This window comes from Calypte anna, chromosome 18 (assembly GCF_003957555.1).
Source record: "Calypte anna isolate BGI_N300 chromosome 18, bCalAnn1_v1.p, whole genome shotgun sequence".
NCBI classification, from domain to species: Eukaryota; Metazoa; Chordata; class Aves; order Apodiformes; family Trochilidae; genus Calypte; species Calypte anna.
In genome coordinates, this window is record NC_044263.1 from 632,025 (window position 1) to 647,066 (window position 15,042).

At 59.6% G+C, this 15,042-nt stretch overlaps 1 protein-coding gene across 1 annotated transcript; it reads right to left on the minus strand.

Moving 5' to 3' along the window:
• Window positions 1-278: 278 nt before the first annotated feature.
• CBX4 (chromobox 4) lies at window positions 279-4,785 on the minus strand. The gene is made up of 5 exons (XM_030462060.1): window positions 4,536-4,785; window positions 4,406-4,449; window positions 3,519-3,584; window positions 2,769-2,835; window positions 279-2,230 (listed from the first exon to the last, which is right to left on the minus strand). The coding sequence occupies exons 1-5, from the start codon at window positions 4,602-4,604 to the stop codon at window positions 896-898; spliced, it is 1,581 nt and encodes a 526-aa protein (XP_030317920.1). The 5' UTR covers window positions 4,605-4,785; the 3' UTR covers window positions 279-895.
• Between the last annotated feature and the right edge of the window lie 10,257 nt (window positions 4,786-15,042).

Consider the following 15,042-nt stretch of genomic DNA (forward strand, 5'->3'; position numbering starts at 1 on the left):
TTTTGTAAAGGTTTATAGTCCTTTGCAATGATTGCATGATACATTTCTTCCCCCGTGACACAGCCCTCGGAGCAGGCAGCTCGCGCTCCACCTCCCAGCAGCTGGGCTTTGCAATCCGATCTACACTAGCTGCAGAACATCAAATGCACTTTCAACATCTCCATTTAATATTTACATTCAAGCAATTAATAAGTGGAAGCTTATAGTTTAGACATTTCTAATAGCAGCAATTTCTATAATAGCTTGTTTAGCTTTAGATAACGACTTTTTTTTTTTTCTTTTTTTTTTTGCACATAGAAACACCACATGTGTACAGTATCAAAAAATATATACCAGGGATGGTCCTGCGGGTCGTAAGGAGGAAAAGGGGACGAGACTAACAAATGCTGAATGGTTAAAAAGGAGAACAGAAAATATTCGTTTGATATAGTTTATAAGGTGATCTAGGGGCTCCATAAATCTAGGCTTTATATTTCATTATATAAATACCTACAAATAAATATATTAGCGTGGCCAGAGAGCAGCCAGCTTTCAGCTCAAACAATACATTTCAATAACACCACGTACAAACGGGAGCAAGAACCACTCAACAAGTTAGCACTGTTAAAATATAATACTATAACTCTGAGTAACTGACGGGCCCTGTCCTTGCCTGTCCCCGTGCTCGCAGGTCCTGACCGCGTGGCGGGAGCAGTGGCGAGGACAGCCCTGCCTGGCAGGGACGGCCACCATGCCCGGCGTCCCCTCGGTGGAGATGGTGGGCTCGGCCACCACGGCACAGGCAGGGGCACACGGGCTCTGGGGAGGGGGCACCAGTACCTTAGAGGGAGGCCACGGGGGCCGGTGACCCCGGGACAGGCAGGCAGCTCCCACGGGGAGCAGCCACCCTCCCACCTCACACCGTCACGTACTCCTTGAAGGTCACGGTCAGGCAGTTTGCGGTCACGTCTGTGATAATTATATTCCCAAAGAAGGGCTTGAATTCCTGCAGGGACTCTGCCTCCTCCTCATCCTCCTCCACGGCCTCCCGGGGCTGTGGAGGCTCAGGGGCCGGTTCCTCAGCCGGTGCCGGTGGCACCTCCGGCTTCACCTGTGCCAGGGCCAGCTCGCCCTCCGGCCGCGGTTTGATGCAGCGCAAGTCTATGGGCTCGTCCAGGTCCGAATCCAGCAGGATGACCTCTGGCTGGGTGGGGGCGGGCGGCTCCGGCCGCTCGGGGGCCGGGGGGCTGAGGCAGGTGGGGGCACTGATGCTGCGGGAGGTCAGGCGCTTCTTGCCCAGCTCCTGCTCCGCCTGCGGCTCCGACAGGCAGCGCTTCCGCGAGCTGGGGCTGGAGAGGTTCAGTCCCATGGAGGAAGGGCTGTGCTCGCAGACGGGACTCAGGGACCAGGGCACAAGGTCCTGCTTGGTGGTGAGCTGCAGGGGCTGCTCCACCGGAGGAAGGGGCAGCTCCTTGGCCAGGGGAGTCTTTCGGGGACCTTCCTCGAGCTCTGCGGTGGGCTGCTGGCAGTCACCCTCCCCTTTGCTCAGGGTGTTGCTGCCCACCACCCTCTCCTCCCCTGGCTTTCTCCAAGACTCCAATTTCTCCTCCCCACCCTTCTTAGGAGTCCTTTCCTCTGCAGCCCGTTTCCGAGTTGCCTCCCCAGATTTGATCTTCACGGCCTGCATCCCATTCTCCATGTACTTGCTCATGACAATCACGATGCGCCCGTTCTTATTTTTGTTCTTGACAATCTTCATCTTGCCCCCAAGGCCGTTGCTGGTCACCCTGTCCCGGGGGGGAGGCCCTGTGCCACTAGACAGGTTCTTCTCGGCTCCATTCTTGTTCTCAGTAGTGAGATTCTTGACTGGGCCCAGCAGGTTTTTGGCTGAGCCATGAGCCCACTTGTCTGGGTGGGTGACCAAGGTGCTCTTGTTACTGTCCAAGCAGGCCTGGCTCTGTGGCTCCTTGCTGCTGGGCTGGTAATGGGGCTCGTACATCTTGGGGTCCGGCTGGTAGTGGTGGTGCTTCTTGCTATTCAACTGGTAGTAATACTTCCCTTTGCTGTGGGACTGGTGCTTCATGCTGCTCTCCTTGCCGTTGGGCTGGTATTGGTGGTGCTTCTTGCTGTTGAGTTCATACTGGTGCTGCTGGCTCTTCCCAGAGGAGCTGAGATCCAGCTTTGGCCTGGTGTCCACGGCGGGGTCCTGCAGCCCTGTGAGGATGTTTGAGCGGCGGGCAAAGGAGGGAAGCTGCAACACAAAGCCAGGGGCTGCGGTGAGCAGCAGTTGGAGGGGGAGGTGCCGGCACTCCGGCAGGTGCCAAGGGCTCTGGTGGGTGCACCCCCCACCCCTCCTGCAGCTCTCGTTACGGGACACTGCTTCCCGGGGCGCCGTGTTCCCGAGCAGGCGGCCCCAGCCCACTCCAACTTACAGGCTGCGCATTGCTTCAGATTAATGAAGCAATGAAAAGAAGAAAAGCACCCTTCAATCAGCTGTCTGGGAACAGAGGCCAAGCAGCACCACTGCCGCTGAGCCTGCCAATGCTGCCCGGCCGGGGTGCAGCAGCTCTGCCCCACAAGCAAAGGGGGAAAGAGGGAAACGGGGGCTGGGGCCGCTGGATGAGCTCAGCCCCGAGGCCTGGGGGTCCCCGGGGCGTTGCAAAGCACCCGGGCTGCGCTCACGGCTCCTCAGCATGATGAAACCCGCTGAAAGCAGCTCCCGGGGGATGGGGCCGTGCCACAAACAGGCAGCCCGGGAGCTGTGGGGCTGGGCCCCGCCGTGTATTTACCTGCACGACCAGCGGCTTTGGCTTGGGCCCCCTTTTGCGGTATCCCATCAGCTGCTCCTGCCGCTCCCTGCGGGGACAGAGAGTCACGATGAAGCCGGAGCGGTGGCACACAGAACCCCGCCAACCCCCTCTCCATGCACGGCATATCCTGTGGTGCCAAACACCCTGCGTGGCTGCAGCGGGGCGGGGGTGGCGGGAGGGGCACTGGGGCCCCGCAGGTGCGGAGCCGCAGGTCGAGGGTCCGGCAGGAGGTAGCGGGACGGGACAGCCGATCTGCTCTGGCAGCAGACGACTTCCCCGCTCCCGTTCGCCCCCCGCGCTGCTTTGGCGAGGAGCTTAACTTTACAGTTTGAGCGAAAATACTACAGGAAACAAATGCACGGAAAGGAGAGGGAAAAAAAAAAAAAAAAAAAAAGGGAGAAAAAAAAAAAAGCAAAAAAAAAAGCCCGTCCAGGCGTTGCAGCAGCGGCGGCGGCACCGCCTCCTCCTCCACTCGCAGTCATCAAATCCCCGGGCAGCGGGAGCGTAAGGCGCGGCGTGGGGGGAACGCAGCAGGGGGACCTTGAACCGGAGGCGTCTCCCGGCGGCCCCGCGCCGCCCGCCCCGCCGGGGCCGCGCCCCCCAACCCCGGCCCGGCCCGGCCCTCCCCCGCCGCGGCCCCCGGGTCCGTGACGCATCCGTAATCGCCGAAGCGGGCGCGGGTGCCCGCTGCCCCTCCCACCTCCTTCTCCCCCCCCCTTCCCAGCTCACCTGTTCTGGAAGGCGATGAGCAGCCGAGGGTCCAGGATGTTCTCCTCCGGCTCCCACGTGTTATATCTTGCGAGAGGGGAGGAGAGCGGCCGTCAGCCGCGGGGCCACGCCGGGAGGGGGCCGGGGTCCCGGGCAGGGGCTCCCAGCCGCCGACGGCCGTTGCTGGCCCGGAACACCGGGTCGGACTGGGAGAGGGAGTGAGGGGCTCGGGTCCCGGGAAGGGGGATGGGCGGAGAAGGGGATGGGGGGTGCACGGGAACGGAACTGTTTATTTAGCGCAGTTATTATTCCAGAGGAATTCTAGGCATGTCATGATGAAATTTTCCAAATCCCCTTTCCCGGACCCAGGAAAGCGCCTGCGGCGCGGAGAAGGGACCCGGCCACCGAGTCCGGAACAGCGGCGCGGACCCCCTCCCCCGCGCCCCCCCGCCGGCACTGTCATGCAAACCCCAAATACTCCGCAGCCCGCAGCGGCCGCCCTTGCTCCGCGGCCGGTGCCTCCGCCTCCGCGGGCGGCTCTCGGGGGCCGCCCGCCCGCCCGCCGCGGGCTGCGGGGCAACGCGGGTTATTTTTGCGGTTATTCCCCCTCCCGCTCCTCCCCCCCCCCTCCCTCTTTCCCTTTCCCCCCCGCTCGGTTCTGCAATATGGAGCCCGACTCCCGAGGAGGGAAAGGGGGAAGGAGCCATTTTCTGGTGCACATCAGCCGCCGCCTGCCCGCCTCGCTCGGCTCTCGCCACCGCCTCCGCAGGGCCCCGCGGCCGGTTCTCGCTGCTCGCCGCCCTGGTCGGGGCCCTTCCTGAGGCACCGAGAGCGGCAGAGCCCGGCTGCCGGGCCGGGCCGCCCCTGCCCCATCCCCGTTCCCATCCCCATCCCCGCTCGGTACTCACTTGGGCGACCATCCCCTCCATTTCACCAGGTACTCGACTCTGCCCTGCGGAGCGCGGGGAGGCAAAGACACGGCGTCAGCTGGACCCACCGCCCGCCCGGCCGCCCCTCGCCGCCCCCGCCCCTCCTCACCTTACGGATCCGCTTCTTCTCGATGCTCTCCACGGCGAAGACGTGCTCCCCCACCGCCGGCAGCTCCATGCTGCAGCCGGGAGGGGCCGAGCCGGGTGTCCGCGGCCGCCGCTGCAACCGAGCTGGGCTTCGGCAGCTCCCGCCGCCGACCCGACAGACACTGAGCCCCGGCCGCCGCGGCACCGCAACCCGTGCAAATCCCGGAGCGAGACGTCAGGGAGGCGGCGCCTCCCGGGCCCGGCTGCCCGTCAACGGCGGGGCCGGGGGATTGGCGCAGACCTGCCGGGGAGCGAGGCGGGGAGGGGGCGGGCGGGGGCCGGGCAGGAGCTGCGGGGAGAGGGGAGGGGGGGGGGGAGCTGTCGCGGGCTTTACGGCCCCCGCCCCACGCGTGACTCAGCACGGGCCCCACGGGCCCCGCGACCGGCGGGGGGCGGCAGAGCCCGCGGGGCAGGTGCGCGCCCCGGGGGGGCCGTCCGGGGGATGCCCGGGGGGTGCTGGAGCAGGGGATGAATCCCTTGGGAGGGATTCACGCCGCGGGCTGCCCTGAGCGTGGGGGGCGGCTGCACCCAACCCTCCCCCTACGGCCCAGGCCCGCCGCCTTCTCCCGTGGGGCCCGGGCCGCAGCGGGAGGCGGGTGCATCCCCGGGTCCGTCCCAGAGGATCCCTGCGGCCGCAGGGAGCCCAGCCGGGGGGCACCGAATGGCAGAGCCTCCCCGCTGCAAGATGGCCGGAGGGCCCAAGGAGCGGGCCCGGGGCAGGTGGCGGCGAGGTTCTCCCAGCCGGTGCCGGAAGCCGGGGACAGCTTCGAGCCCGGGGCGGGCGGCTCCGTGCCCGCGCTTTTCGTTTGAGCCGATTTAGGGGAGCACGATGAGGCCCTCGCGTGTCCGTGCGGCGGGTTGGGACACTTCCCCCATCTGCTCCGAGAAATGTGGCGGTGCTGGAACAGGAGGCGACCTTCCCCCGGGCAGATGGAGAGGCGCCAGCGGTGCCCGCCGCCAGGCACAGGGGAAGGGGTCGGACACGCGTGGAGCTACTCCCGGGAAGGCGCTGCCCGCGGAGGAGGGTGCTGCGTGAAGCCCCCAGACCCTCCCGGTGGTCTCTGCTGCCGGGGCTGTCCCGAGCTCAGTTCCCAAAGCCCCCGAGGAAGAGGACGGGAGGAGCCACGGAGAAGGACACCGGCGGGGGACGGACGTGGGTCTCGGCGCCCGATGCGGAACGAAGCCGTCCCGGGGCTGCAGCCCCCGCTCAGGTTTGACCGGCCCACGGACGGCGCGGCCGGTCCCCGCGGGACTCCGGTAACTTTCGCCGTGGTGCAGGAGTAGCGGAGTTGAGCCTTATCAGCCCCAGGGCCCGGAGCGGCTCTGGCCGGGCAGCAGCACCCGGTGCCTCGAGGATGCTCCGCGACCTCCCCGGGGCCGGTCTCGCCCCAGCCCCCGACATCCCCGCTGGGTCCTCCGATTGCCGTCTCCCTGGGCAGGGTGGCAGTAGCCCGCGCCTTTGGGAACCCTTCCCGGGTCCGGCGATGCGGGGGCACCGGGGAGGCTCCGATGAATGTCACCGCGCTGGAGACCATAACAAAGACGCAGCCGTCGCGATCGTAGAGCCGAGCCAATAAAAACCAAACTGATATTACAATTTTGATTTCCCTGGAGGGCCGAAGGGGCTTAATGTAAGAATTATTATCCATTGTGAACAGCAGCCGAAAGAAACCCCAGACGGGAAGATTTTTTTTTTTTTTTTTTTTTTTAAACTTAGCGGTTTTCTGAAGAAACATACATTCATTGAAATTTATGCCAGCGGAGTTTGTTAACCCTCCCCTTTGACATTTCAAGCTTCTCCTGTTGCCAGAGGAGACAAGCCGAGCACAAACCACTAATGCTTGCAATAAAACTAAATGCCCAGGGACGAGAGCGATTTGGTGCAGTTCTCTCCTATATCTGGGGGAGCTGCGAGTGTGTCCAGCCACAGAGTCACAGCAGCTCCAGGCCCAGCCCAGCCGAGAAGGCTCAGCTTTCCTAGGACACAGCAGGGATGGGGCAGTAAGGAGGGCAGGGGGCTGGGCTACATATACATTAAAAAAAAAAAAAAAAAAGTATATTTTTAAATATGTGACCTGATATCCTTGGCATCTATCTCTGTAGAACCTGCCTCAGGGGCAGTACAAGAGGCCATTGATTAAATATAATGTATATATATAAAAAAATGAAAGCAACACTGAAAACCAATATTAAAAGCATTTTAATAATCGCCCGACTTGTGGCTCCTGCAGCTCAACACCAGCTCCCATTCTGTAGGTTTCTGCAGGATGTTCATCTGCTTTCTGTTACCAGGCTGATTGCACATGATTCTCAGTAATGATTGTAATGGTGGTGATTTTCTCTCTCTTACCTTGCTCAGATAGCAGCAGTTCATGAACTGATACATCCTTCCCTTTGTCAGTTTGAAAGAGGACACCTTATTTGAACCACATAAAGTATCCTAAATAAGGAAAGCAGGAAACGTTTCCAACTGCTGCCTCTTCACGACTAGTCGGGGCATATCACAAAGATGAGGAAAGAAAAAGGGTTTCCAACCAAAAGAAACAAGAGCCAACCACTGCCTTTTAAAGCCAACACAGCAGTTGTTTAACACCCTGCATTTTGTTTGGGATTTGCCTCTTTATAAGGCAGGTAACAGGGTGCAGATGCCTGTTCTGTGGCTGGTTTTCCCCTCCACCACACACCTGTGCACAAATCCACCTCCCTCTTCATCTGCAGAGCATCCTCACAGGCAGCACTGCTCCCTTCAGTGGGACCCCATCCCTGGCCAAGGTGTGAGGAGCAGAACAAGTGCAGGGGCTCCAGCCACCCCCATGTGCCCAGGCAGTGGGGGCCTGATCCTGGCTGGGGTGCAGCTGTAAGACAAAACCTCTAACAGCCAGAGACAGATGGGCTTCCTGCAGGTGCTAGGAAGCATACCAAGGCTTTCCCCTCAGACACTTGCTGGCCATGTTCCCTTCTACTACCCAGAGCTAATGTCTGTCTAGGTTTATTTTTTTCATCATTATTTACAAAGTTCTTAGCCTGGAGACAGAACCAGCTCTGTGGCAGTACCTCACTTGGGGTGGATTCTGCCTCTCCAAAGCACAAGGTGCTTTGCTTCCCCTCTCCTCTCACACCAGCAGCTCCTGCAGACCTGCTGTATGTTTGCTAGCAAGCAGCACTGATTGCACATGCCATAATTTCTGATGTTGCTCATTAGTCTGCATCATTATTAGCAATTCAAACCAGCAATTCTTTTTTTTCAGCTGTAATCCTCTAGTTCCACCATGAAGACTCCAAGGCTGCAGGCTGTGTGCTCAGCATTTCCTCCCCTTTGCCCAGGCAGGGCCAGCAATTCCTCATGGAACCCAAACAGGCCAGGAGCACACCAGGCTAAGCACCAAACAATAACAAATTAATTCCTGAATAGTTACAGCGTCCCCTCCAAGGCCACTCTCACTCCAGGCATGGACTTTGCAACTCTCCTGCATGAGTGTCCTTGGAGGGGGGGGAGGGCACTGGCCCTATTCATTCCTACCTGGCCACCTGGGCTTGTGGGTCTGCCCTTCTGCTTTTGTCAACTCTGCCTTGCATTTGAAGTTGTGGCCACCCTGAAAACCGGGTTATAATATAGCCCTTGCTGAGGTCAATATCATGCCCAAGAAAGCCAAGAAAAGGATAAGTAGATAGGCTTGGGGGGGGGGGGGGGGGGGGAGAAGAAGCCAACACAAAAACCAAAACCCACCCACCCAATCAATAGGATGCCATGAGGTAAGCTGCACACAATGGAACCCTGTTCCAGGTTGCCAAGGCAAATCTGTCAATAGAGTATTGAACAAGCAAATCTGACTTGCAATTATTGTCTCCTTCTGAGTGCAAGCTGCCCCTCTGCCTTGCAGTTCAAACCCAGCGTCGGTGCTGAGCTATCACTGACCAGGGCTGCTTCAAAACCGTGAGGGAAGAGTCAGCTCTGCTGGAAGCTGGGCTGGAATTCACTCCATCACATCCACTGAAAACCCCTGGAGTGTCCCCAGCCCCACTGCTCCTGCAGCTGAAGTGACACATGCCCTGCCCCCAGCGTCACAAGATTCTGAAGCAGCAAAAACCCCCTTTGCAACAAACTGTTTTCTCTTCAGAGCTTTCGGGAAAACAACCTGGAGCACAGGAGAATAATTTCAGGCAGTGCTGCCAGAAGAAGACAGCACAGAGAGCACCCAGCATTCTGTAACGCTCAGGAAAGTGCCGGGAAGAGCCTGAGCTCAGGGCTGGGCTCTCAGCATGGAGCCAGCGTGGTGGCCTCAAAACCCAGCTCAGCAGCAGGGTCTGGAGCTGCCACCACCCACCCAGAGGCAGCAGCAGGAAAATCCAGAGGCGAAACCACCCAGAACTGGGTCATCACATGGACATTTAAATGGCTTCAGAAGCGCAGGGCTGCAGTTGCTGCGGGTGCACACAGGGCCGCGTGCAGCAAATTCTCTTTTCTGATGCTGCTTCCAGCACAAACCAGGAGAGGCTGCATGCAAAATCACCACGAATGAGACACTTGTCAGGGGCACAGGGAACCCTTCCACAGCAGAGTAACAAAGCACAACGGAGCCTGCTTTGGTGTGGCTGTTGATGCCCATGGCACCCTTACCTGCAGCGGTCACCCTGGGGACACGGCTGTGCTCCCCACACCCCGGGAAGGAGGGTGACAGCCCTGACCTGCAGAGCTAAGGGGATAGCAGCAGCAAACAGCAGATTCCCGGGAGACTCCATCCCTTGGAGATTTGAATGGGAATAACTCCCCTTCCCAGGGCCCTTTTCCACTTCTTCACCCCCAGCCTCAACCATGGGTGCCACGAGGGAGCCCATCTGCCTTTAATCTTCTTAGGGTCAGGCAAGCCTGGAGAAATTCAGAGGAAAAGAGGCACTGAGGTCCCTGTGTCCCGGCTGTGACCTTCCTTCCATGGCACAGGGCTCAGCACCCACATGCTGGGGGTAGGTCCCACATGCCCCACATCCCCCCAAGCAGTGCAGATTGCCTGGAACACTGGGCAGCATTCCCACCCTGGAGGGCATCCCCGTTCCCAGGAGGAGGGGGGAATCTGGGGCAGAGGGAGATAGGAATGCCTGACCAAGGGAGCCTGGTGCACATCCTCTCCCTCATCCTGCCCTGCACCTTCCCTGCTGCCCCCCTCAGCTCCTCAGGCAGCCCTAGCTGTGCTCCGAGATCTCTTCCTCCTCTTATCACTTAAGCCGATGCTGTTCCTCAGCTAAGTGCAATTATGAGATTTTCTCCACCAGAAGTGGGGCTGTGCATGTGGCCAGGCTGCAATCCTCTGGTGGCAGCAGTGAGGAGCTGCTCAGCTGCCCAGAGAGTGGGGGAAGCATGGAGGTGTTTTGTGCAAGCTTTTCCAATCTTCTCCATCCACTGGAATCACGAAAACTTCCATTAAAAACCAAAAAAACCCCAGTGATAACATGCTGCATGCCCCAGACAGCTCAACTTCCCAGCTGCTCCACAAAAATCAAACAAGAACCTACTGGAGTCAGATTTAATTTTGGACACAAAAACCCCAAGTAAAATATATTGAGCAAAGGTTCCTCTGCAGAAAAAGCCACAGAGGGAACATCTGGCTCTGGCCCAGTCCTAACAGCCTGGAGGTGGCTCTGGGATTCCTCTCCTCTCTCCCATCCTCAGGTAGATGGGAGCTGCACTGGTGCCTGCCCTGCTGAGCACATGAGAAAGTCAGAGGCTCCAGGACACCTTGCTGAGCAGAGCAGGTTGGAGTGGTGGTTGGGAAATGCCATCAGCAAAGGCACTGGGAAGGAGTTATACCCTGTGGCTTCCAGAGGGTTTTTCCAATAGAGAGCAACAAGTTCCCTTTTGTTTTGGAGCCAGGCTTTTCACACCGAAGGGGCAAGGACGAAAGCCTCCAGGCAGACACTTCCCCCCTCCCAATGAAGAGAAGCCTGCTCATCACACTCGTTAATGAGCAAACCCTCCAAACTCCTCCTTATACAGTGAGCAAAAGCACACATCTCAGGGAGGGTCCTGATCCCTGCCTGGGAAGACAATTTAAAATTGTGACCATGCCAAGAGTCACCAGCACAGGGTCCAGTGGCAGGATAAGGGGGGGTTGATACAGCCAGACTGCTGGACAGTTAACTGTGGCTTCAGAGGAGGTGTTTCATCCAGAGCTTTTCCATTCCTAAACCCATCCCCCTGAGATAAACCACCACCCGCATCTCAGCAACAATACACACTGCCAAGGCAGCAAAACCTGATTCCTCCACCTCACCTGGCCACAAAGCCAGCTTGGCTGCCCACACCCACGGGGATGCCAGTGCCTCTGCTCACCCCACACTAGGCTGCTCCTCTGTCCCAGGTCCTCTTCCCTCTGGAGCAGGGATGGTCCCCTGCCTGTTCCTCCTTGTTGAGCCATCAGGCACTGGGTGCTGTTCTTGCTCTTGGGCAGGTGATGAATGAAGCTTCAGCAGAAGGGGCTTGTGCACAGGGTTCCTGGAGTGCAGCAAGCCCAGAGCACCCAGAAGTGCAGCCCAGCAGTCCCAACCCAGAAACAAACTCACCCAGCTCTGACCCACAGCAGCAACTTCTGGAAGGGATGAGTCTCCACAAGACCTTCCCTGGCTGCAGAGGAGAATGAGCTGCTAGTGCCAGGCTATTTAAGTGCCAAGATTGATTGGTCAATTGATGGATTGATTGATTTGCTAAGGTTACAGCTGTGGAGAGGGAATCTGCATGTTGGTGCTGCCAGAAGCTGCCTGGGAAGGGCAGGTTGACCGTGCCTGGAGAGCTCCCAGCAGACAGAGTGTGGGGAGGATGGGGAAAGGGGAGAGCTGTAGCCCACCCGTGCCAGGCCATCTCCGCAGGCAGAGCAGCTGGACACTGTGTGGCAACCCATCCATACTGGTACCCTGGGGATGGTCATTGCCCACAGCCAGGGTGGGAGTTACTGGTTTGGGCTGGAACAGCGCGGAGCTGCAGGAGGAGCCTTGTCAGCACACGTCCTGCCTGGAGATAAAGGAATGGCCCAGGGTGGGGGCTGGCTCAGGACAGAGGCTGGCACAGGGCTGGGGATGGCAGCAAACTGCCCTGCCCTTCCCAAGCCTGGTGGAGCTGAACCCTGGGTTGAGCTGCTGGGAGGGCTGCAGAGCTGGGGACTGACACCACACAGCCAGCCGTGGGGACCTTGGGACTCTGTGGCTCTGAGTCACCTGGGGGATGTCCCTCAGAGTCCTGGCTGGTGGCAGTGTGAGCTGCAGCTCTCATGGAGACAACACACAGTGCTGTGGCCGTGCAGGGGTTTGGGGCTGCAGCCTTGGGTCTGTCCTTGCAGGAATGGCCACGGGATCCTCGCTCCAGGCACACGGTTCCCTGGGGAGCGAGCTGGGAGCTGCTGGGATGGATCCAGCAGGGAGGCTGTGCTGCCACATCCTGAGCGAATCGGAGCGAGAGGCCACAGCCCCTGCATGCTGTCCCTCTGGCAGATCCATGGCTGGTGGCCACCAAACGTCACCTTCAACAGATGTGTCTTGGTTTCAGAATTTGGCTGCTGGCTCACGGCCGAGCAGCCGGGCTGGGGGGATCGTTGGTGCTGGGTGCAGGCGGGAGGAGGAAGCAGCTCTGTGGTCAGGCAGTTTCCATCCTCCCTGCACCTGAGGCGAGGCAGCAGCTCAGCTCCTTCCCTCCAGCTGCTGTCTGGGGGTGCTGACTGCCTTCCTTCCTTTCGCCTGCAGCTTGAGCCCGGCCCGTGGCTGAGCACAGGATGATTTCACCAACCTGGTGACTGCTATGACACTTTATCCTCTCAGCGGATTACACCAAGTATTTATGTTTTCAAAGGTTCTGGAAAGATTTACCGGGTGTGCTGTCCACCCCCTGCACACAGAAGGCTCAGCCCTGGGCCTGGGTAGGATTTGAATGATGGATAAATTCCTGCAGCCAACAGAGATAATCACAGCCCAGTGTCTGTGTGCTGAACAGGGCAGAGCAGGCACCAGGCTTCTGCGGCTCCAGCAGCTCAGGTTTTGGGGACTGGCAACAGCCATGCAGGGAGCTGGGGGAGCACTCCTGGGGAGACACAGACTGGTCACTGACTGGTTAGACTGGCTCCTCCAACCTCTGCCCCTCCTTGCACTGCCTGTGTTTGGTTACAGAGATGAATACTTGCTGAGAGACTCCACCTGGACTGCTGGGATCCTGCACTGCTGCTGCCTGGTTGGACCTGTCCTGTCCTCCAGTGATATTGTTCTGGGCTCTGCTGGTGCTTATGCCTGATTCTCGGGTGCTTTTCATGCTGGATACTCAGCTGAAGGCACCGCAAGAGACCTTGCAATTCACACATGGGGGAGCAGCAAAGCAGCACATGGGGAGCACAGGGTGAGCCTGTTGAGAAAGTCTTGCAACCTGAGTAAACCTCATCAAGGACCTCTCTGGGCACAGCTGTGACACGAAAGGGCCCAGGATTGGCCACCTGGCACTGTGGAGAATCACCCTTGGGGAAAGGGCTGCAAGAGATTTGATTGTGTCAAGGGAAGACCTTGACATGTCCTGATAGAGCAGTTAGGGGGTGAAGGGACAGAGCTGCTGTCTCCCCCAGAGGATGGAGAGGTCCTTCAGAAGGACGGAGAGGTCCTTCCTTGCATGGAGATGAGCAGGGCTTTGGCTGGGCTGGGGGCTGCTCCTTGGAAAGCTGCCTGCCATCTCCCTTTTCACTTCCCCTTCTCTTGGGTGAGTGCATGGGCCCTGGACAGCTATTTTTAGGCTGCTGCTCTCTGTCCGGTTTCCCCTGAGGATGCTGAGCAGGTTCTGGGAACTCCATCTGTCTCTCGGGCGGTGTGAGATGCTTTGCCCCCGCAGCACCGCAGGCAGGAGCCCGCTCGGGGGTGACACCGTGGGGACCGCCCTGTCATTCGGTTTCTGACACACCCCATGTCTCTCAGCCGGGCACACCCTTCCTCCGGTGGGGAGCCCAGCTTGCTCGCCTTCAGGCTCCCCTCCACCCCTGTCCGGGGTCCCCTCATTTCCCACTTGTCCCTCTGCCCGTTCATTTCTCTGCAGCGCCCTGGGCCAAACCGCGGCTGTGGCTCTGCCCCGGTTCGGTGCAAGCGGTGCCACGGGGCTGTGGGGCCCGGCGGGGCCGAGGGAGGCGAGGAGATGCAAAGTGACACTGTGCACATCAGCAGCGTGGCACAGGGTGGAGCGGCGGGCAGGGACGGGGGCTGTGAGGGGCTGTGAGGGGCAGGGATTTGGGGGGCTGTGTTGGGCGGGGATGGGGATGTGACGGACAGAGGGCCAGGGATGCAGAGCTGCAGAGTTCTTGGGGAGCTCCCCAGTAAGCGGGTGCTGCCAACACGGGATACTTCACCACTCAGCCCCAGCGCCCCGAGCGCGGCCGCCGAAACTCGAGGGGAGCCCTGGGGGGGCCACGGGGGGCAGCCGGGTAGAGCCACCCCCGGGGAGGCTCCCGGCTCCGCCGTTCCCCAGCCCATGTTTGGGCCGCGGCTGCAGCAGAGCCATAAAAGGCAGCGTGGGGAGGGCGCTGGCGGGGCCCGGGGCAGCCGCCCGGGGAGCTGCCCCCGGGAATTGGGGCTGGGGGTGTCCTGGGAGCTGCCCCCGGGAATTGGGGCTGAGGGTCGGGGCTGTTCCCGGGACTGCCCCATGGAGGGGATTCTCTGGGCCTCCACTAGCCCGTGGCTGGCTCATTTGGGCTGAACTGAGCTGCTGTGGGACCTTCTCTAGCACCAGCTGAGGACCAGAGCTGGGAAGTGCTCAGTGAGCCGAGGTCCAGCAGATGTGCAGTAACTGCAGCCAAACCAGCCAGGTCCAGAGGGCAATAATGGAGACAAAAGTGGAGGCAGAGAGATTTTGGGGTGATGCAGGAGAACTTATTCCCTCCAGGGTCTTGCTCTGGCTCACCCCCAGGACATCGTTGCTGGCAGGAATTGAAACACTGACCAAAGCCCAGCGAGAACAGGAGAAATGGGCAGATAATAGACCCATCACAGGACAGTGAGTAATTTATGAGGAAAGCCCGAATGTGCCGCAGCCAGGGTGGGGTGAGAGGCAGCCTGGAGGAATGTGGGGAAGATAAACAGTGAGAAGGAAGGGCGATTCCTCAGGTATCGGGGTGGGCACAGTGCAGAGCTGCCAAGCAGCAGGGCAGTGTGAAGGATGGGAAGCTGGGGCTGCACATGGGAACCTGCTCCCAGCTGGCCAGTGGGGGGATGCTCCCCAAATGGCGTTTACTGCGGCTTTTCAAGTTGGTATGGGACAAACTGGGAAGCTCTCCTGGGACAGGTAGCTGGTGCAGGAGTGCTGCTGGTGTGTCTGGGCAGTGGCTGAGAAGAACCGTGGTGGCAGCTGTGTCCTTCCCAAGCCATGTCCTTCCCAAGCTGTGTCCCTGGTGCTCAGCTCAGGCCCCTGCCCCAGCACACTCAGCAGCTTCAGCTTGAACACGGGTTTTGGCAATGCAGACATG

Bases quoted from the DNA above. Each gene is read 5' to 3' on its own strand.
- CBX4 (XM_030462060.1), bottom strand. From the start codon at position 4,604: ATGGAGCTGCCGGCGGTGGGGGAGCACGTCTTCGCCGTGGAGAGCATC. The intron at 4,450-4,535 runs GTGAGGAGGGGC...CGCGCTCCGCAG, and splicing joins AGAAGAAGCGGATCCGTAAG to GGCAGAGTCGAGTACCTGGT. The intron at 2,231-2,768 runs GTAAATACACGG...TTTGTGTTGCAG, and splicing joins CAAAGCCGCTGGTCGTGCAG to CTTCCCTCCTTTGCCCGCCG.